The sequence below is a fragment of the Lycium ferocissimum genome, unplaced genomic scaffold (genome assembly GCF_029784015.1).
Source record: "Lycium ferocissimum isolate CSIRO_LF1 unplaced genomic scaffold, AGI_CSIRO_Lferr_CH_V1 ctg15428, whole genome shotgun sequence".
Classification (NCBI taxonomy): domain Eukaryota; kingdom Viridiplantae; phylum Streptophyta; class Magnoliopsida; order Solanales; family Solanaceae; genus Lycium; species Lycium ferocissimum.
In genome coordinates this window covers 7,600-12,616 of record NW_026716031.1, presented here as the reverse complement: position 1 = coordinate 12,616, position 5,017 = coordinate 7,600, and the positions used below count along the sequence as shown (strand labels likewise).

The 5,017-nt window shown below is 39.7% G+C and overlaps 1 protein-coding gene across 1 annotated transcript; it reads left to right on the top strand.

Moving 5' to 3' along the window:
- The first annotated feature begins 2,853 nt into the window (after positions 1 to 2,853).
- Positions 2,854 to 4,315, top strand: LOC132042445 (uncharacterized). Its single transcript, XM_059432986.1, has 4 exons — positions 2,854 to 2,969; positions 3,027 to 3,155; positions 3,274 to 3,521; positions 3,666 to 4,315. Exons 1-4 carry the CDS (start codon positions 2,854 to 2,856, stop codon positions 4,313 to 4,315), a joined length of 1,143 nt encoding a protein of 380 aa, XP_059288969.1.
- Positions 4,316 to 5,017: the final 702 nt, after the last annotated feature.

Genomic DNA, 5,017 nt, shown 5'->3' with positions numbered 1-5,017 from the left:
TGTAGAATTTTTGATTTTTTTTTTTAATTTCGATTTTTTTTTTTTAGAATCTCCCAAGGTAAATTTGTTGAAACAACCCTAATTTAGGCTCTGATACCAATTGATGCAAGAACGGAAACGAAAACAATAATAAAATGTAAGAAATAAAAGAGATAGATAATTTGACACAACTTATTAGATAATTTGACACAACTTATGACCTAATTTAGCAACCAAAGTTATAGCAAACTAAGACCTCTAAATTAAGAACAAAAGAAACACCAAATTCCTAGGATGACCAAAAGGGATTTGGAATTCCCTAATAACCAATCCTCTCAACAATTACTCAATCAAAGGCTTCACAAGCTCTCAACTCTCAAGATTTAACAATAACAAATATCAATATTCAAAATAGTCTAAGTCTTCCAAATGAAAGAAACTACTATTTATACTAAAGCTAAAAAAGACAACTACATTATTACACTTTTACTCTTAATGAAGTAAGGGCCTTGTTTGGGTGTCTTCTTTTGGGAAAAGAACTTGAAATTGTAAATCTTCAAGTAATAGCCACATTACAAGCATGACCATCTTCAACCCTCTTCTCCAAACGATCCTCCCATGCTATCATGAACACTTGAAGTCTCGGATTTGGAGACTTAGGGTTTATACCTAATTTGGGGGTTTTTACTTGGAATAAGATTTAGGCCAATCGTTGAGTTAAATCAACAATTAGTGGTTGGGTTATGATCACCTAGTACTTAATTTAGTATTTTGCCCGCGAATTTCTCGTTTTGCTTGCCTCCTTTACTCTTCCCATCTAGATTTTCCCAAATCCTTTAGATATGGTTAAGAGAGGGTTGACCTAATTGATATCATAGCAATATTAGTATCATTTTTCATGATTTCTAATTTAGAATTCGATTATGCTTAGAATACTTAGGTTTTATGCTTCTTAATTTGGAATTTTGCCCGCGGCAAGGCAAAAGAATAACTTGATAATTAGAATGTATACTTAGACTACTCGGGTTTGAGCTCGGGCAGTAAGGCAAGAGTTATGGTTTGTCCGGAGCAGTTATGGTTTACTTTTGATGAGACTTCGTATAGTGAATCACATATTTAGATTATGAGGTCGGAGACAGCATGTGAACCTTCGGGTATGAAGTTCGGATGGATATTCCCTTAGGTTGCGCCTTGATGTGTGTTGGGACTAGCCACCTCGTTATGTGTGTTTGATCGATTAATTGTGTTGGCTTGATGCCATATGTAGTTGATAGATATCGAGTCTTGCTTGTCGTCCTTATTTGGATAGAATGGACATACCGTTGTTAGTATTTGTGCTCGATATATGTTAGCGTACCCACTGTTGGTACTTGAGTTATTGATATATGTTGGCGTACCCACTGTTGGTACTTGACTTGATATATTTTGGCATACCCACTGTGGTATTGTGAGGCGATATGTTGTTGGCATACCTCGTTGTGGTATATGTGATATTAAACCTGATTGTTGATGATTGACATATGTATTGCATGCATTCTCTCATATTCATACATGGCCGATACCCGGTGATGATCCGGTATCATTGATTTAGCGAAACTGGCGTTCGATATACTCTTTTACATGAGTGATTACGAAAAGGCCGATGTCCGAATATCTATTCCGGAATCGTTAATTATATGAAATTGATATTTCGATGAACTTTGTTACTTGAGTAATCGTGAGAAGGCCAATGTCCGAGGTTCAATTCCGGAATCATTGATTGTGTGAAACTGATATTTGACAGACTTTTTTGTTTGAGTGATTGTGAGGAGGCCGATGTCTGATGAGCTATTTTGGGCATCGTTGTTGCATGGCCGATTCCGATGTTATCCCGAAATCGTTGTCAGTACAAGGACTCCGCGGGTCCCCCAGTGTAGCGCCGGTGAGACCCCCCAGTGAGCAATTAGATAGGGTCCCGTCTGTCTATTAGGCAAAGATTCGAGACGGGTGGCACTTAGACTTCGCGAGTCACACTGGGTTGTGCTATCGAGACGTCGATATTTTCGTCCAGAGTACATTTGTACACCTCATTTGCATGGCACGACATCGCATTCATACCATTATGGCGCTACATTTCATTATTTCTCGATTGTGATGTTTCTGTTGTCATGATTGGATTGTGTTGATTATATTGTGGTGATTGGATTGGATCAGATATACTCAGACTTACCATATTTGGGTTTAGATGCTTACATTGGTGATGACGGATACTTGCTTGCGATTATATTGTCTCATGCTGGCCGGGTTTATTTGCTTATCTACTTTATTTTCTCGAATTGTGTTAACTATGCTTAGTTGGTCGATGATGTCTACCAAAGATCGTGGTTTGTACCGACCTCGCACTCTGTCGCATTTTTTTATGAATGCAGTACTAGGATCTACTTCTCTGACCCGTGGTTGATCGACTCTTCAGATTTCATTCGAATTTCCCAGGGTGAGCATGGCGTCCGCTGACCTTGAAGACTCTTCTATCACCTATGTCTTTCTTTCCATTCTGAGACACGATTTGAGACTACTTATTTATTATTATTCAGACTTTTAGTATTTGGATTTAGAGGCTCTTGTATGACTAGACCAGATACTGGGGTGGATTTCGTTTACTTCTGCACTTGTTAATATTATATTATTTTTGTGAGCTTACGTTATTTTACTTTCTTCTGCTATTTTCTATTATTGGTGAATGTTTAGTTAAGGGTTCGCCTACCGAGGTGGGAAAGGTAGGTGCTTGTACGATTCAGTGAAATTGGGTCATGACATGCTTGGTTCGAATTGTGGGAGACTGAGCGGGGTAATAATGCTCCAGCTCCTACTTGGGCTGAATTTGAGGGGGCATTCATGGGGAGATATCTGTCTAATGAGGAACGATTTGCTCTGGCCACTAAGTTTAAGAAGATTGAGCTAGGCACTATGTTCGTTCGTGAGTATAGTTTGAAGTTTACTCGTCTTGTGAGGTAAGCAACGTATATGATTTAGACTGAAAAGCACAAGTTGAGCCGATTTGTGCGTAGGTTAATACCACGTATTATGTCTGCATGTGCTGCTGCGGCTATGTCTCTTACTGGTACACTTTTTCCTTGGTTGGGTTCGTGGAACAACAAGAGAATTAGAAGAGTGAGGAGAAATTACAAAGGGAAAAAGTAAGATGGCCTAAACTACGAGTGGTTTTAGTGGCTCGCATAATGGAGGGCAGAGGAAAGGGTATTCTGCACCTACTCAGTCTGCCGCTTATTCTAGTGCCGGTGTTCCTTCTGGTAGACAAGGTCAGGGAAACAACAATCAGAGCAGATTTTCGCAATGTAACACCCAACATTCATCTGGATGGAAGGATCATATTTGTCATTATTGTTGTACAAGGGTTCATATCAATAGAGATTGTATGAAGTGGTTTCATGAAATGGCTAACTCTTCTGGCCAGAGAAATAATTCATCTGCTCCTGTTGCTGCTAAGAATCCACCGCCTGGTAATCCTAATAAGACTCCTAATGCTCGTGGTAATGGGACTGGTAAAGCAGTTTCTAACACCGCTAATGGGTGATAAGCTCGAATTTATGGTTTGACTCGTAGAGAGGTAGTTGAATCCTCAGATTAGATGCTCACAGGTATTCTCACTATTTGCTCTATTGATGCGTATTCGTTGATTGATCCAGGCTCAAATCTTTCTTATGTGTCACCATATTTTTCTCTTGATTTTGGGGTGGAGCCTGAACTACTGTTAGAATCCTTCTATGTGGATACCCTTGCTGGTGTTCCCGTTATTGCATCTACAGTTTATAGAAACTGTGCAGTTGTAATTAAAAATCGTCAGACTATAGCTGACTTGTTTAAACTAGAGATGGTAGATTTTGATGTGATTATAGGTATGGATTGGTTGTCTGAGAGTTATGAAAATGTGGATTGCCGACATAAATTTGTTCGGTTTAAATTCCATAATGAACTACTTATTGTGTGGAAAGGTGAAATTGCTAAGCCTCGAGGTATGTTTATTTCTTATCTTAAGGCTCATAAAATGATCTCGAAAGGATGTATTTATCATCTAGTTGTTATCAACGATACTCAACCCGTAGTACCCGAATTTGAGTTTGTTCCTATAGTTAATGAATTTCCCGGAGTGTTTCCAGAAGACCTTCCGGGCATTCCGCCTGATAGAGTTATTGATTTCGGAATTGATATTATTTTTGATACTCAATCCATCTCTGTTCCACCATATCGGATGGCTCCGGCAGAGCTAAGAGAATTGAACGATCAGTTGAAGGACTTGTTAGATAAAGGTTTTATTCGACTAAGTACCTCACCTTAGGGTGCTCCGGTCCTATTCATCAGAAAGAAGGGTGGTTCTTAGGGAACATCTTGACCAATCACCTACTTTGTCACCTGGAACCGTTCATCAATTTTATACACCCACTCCCTAAAATATCGTCCTCACTACACCAAACAACATTCCAATACCTCAACGGAACAATCCACCTCCACTACCAAATGATCCAACACCACAGGACCCATTACCACCCCAAAGCCGCACAAATATCAAATAACCTAACTAGGATGATCCAATTTTTGATGATGACGAGGTAGATAATGCCATTCTTGAGCACAATGCCAATCAAGTATGGGGGTGACGAGGAGCCCATCGAGGGTGGGGTAGTAGGAATGGTCCACATCCTGAAATGGGAAGGCAAGGAGATTATCAAGCCCATGATGATCATTAAGATTAAGATGTTCGTCGAGATCGTGAATTCTATGGTGATAACTATGGAAGAGAATCGTATGCGAATCATGGAAACTATAGGAACAATAGGGGTCGGGACACGAGCCTCAACTCCATTAAATTGTCTCTTCCAAGTGTCAAAGGGGGTAGTGATCCCGGTGTGCTTCTTGAATCGATAATGCAATGTGACCGGATCTTCTTAACAAATGACATGTCCGAGGTGAAAAAGGCATCTTATGCAATTGCCCACTTCGAAGGATTTGCCTCCAAATGGTGGGAAACTCAAGTGAACGC

Excerpts from the sequence above, each read along its gene's own strand:
- LOC132042445 (XM_059432986.1), top strand. The coding sequence starts at position 2,854 with ATGGGGAGATATCTGTCTAATGAGGAACGATTTGCTCTGGCCACTAAG. Across the intron at positions 3,156-3,273 it reads AGAAATTACAAAGGGAAAAA|ACAAGGTCAGGGAAACAACA; the intron begins GTAAGATGGCCT and ends TCCTTCTGGTAG. Across the intron at positions 3,522-3,665 it reads TGCTCGTGGTAATGGGACTG|GCTCAAATCTTTCTTATGTG; the intron begins GTAAAGCAGTTT and ends TGATTGATCCAG.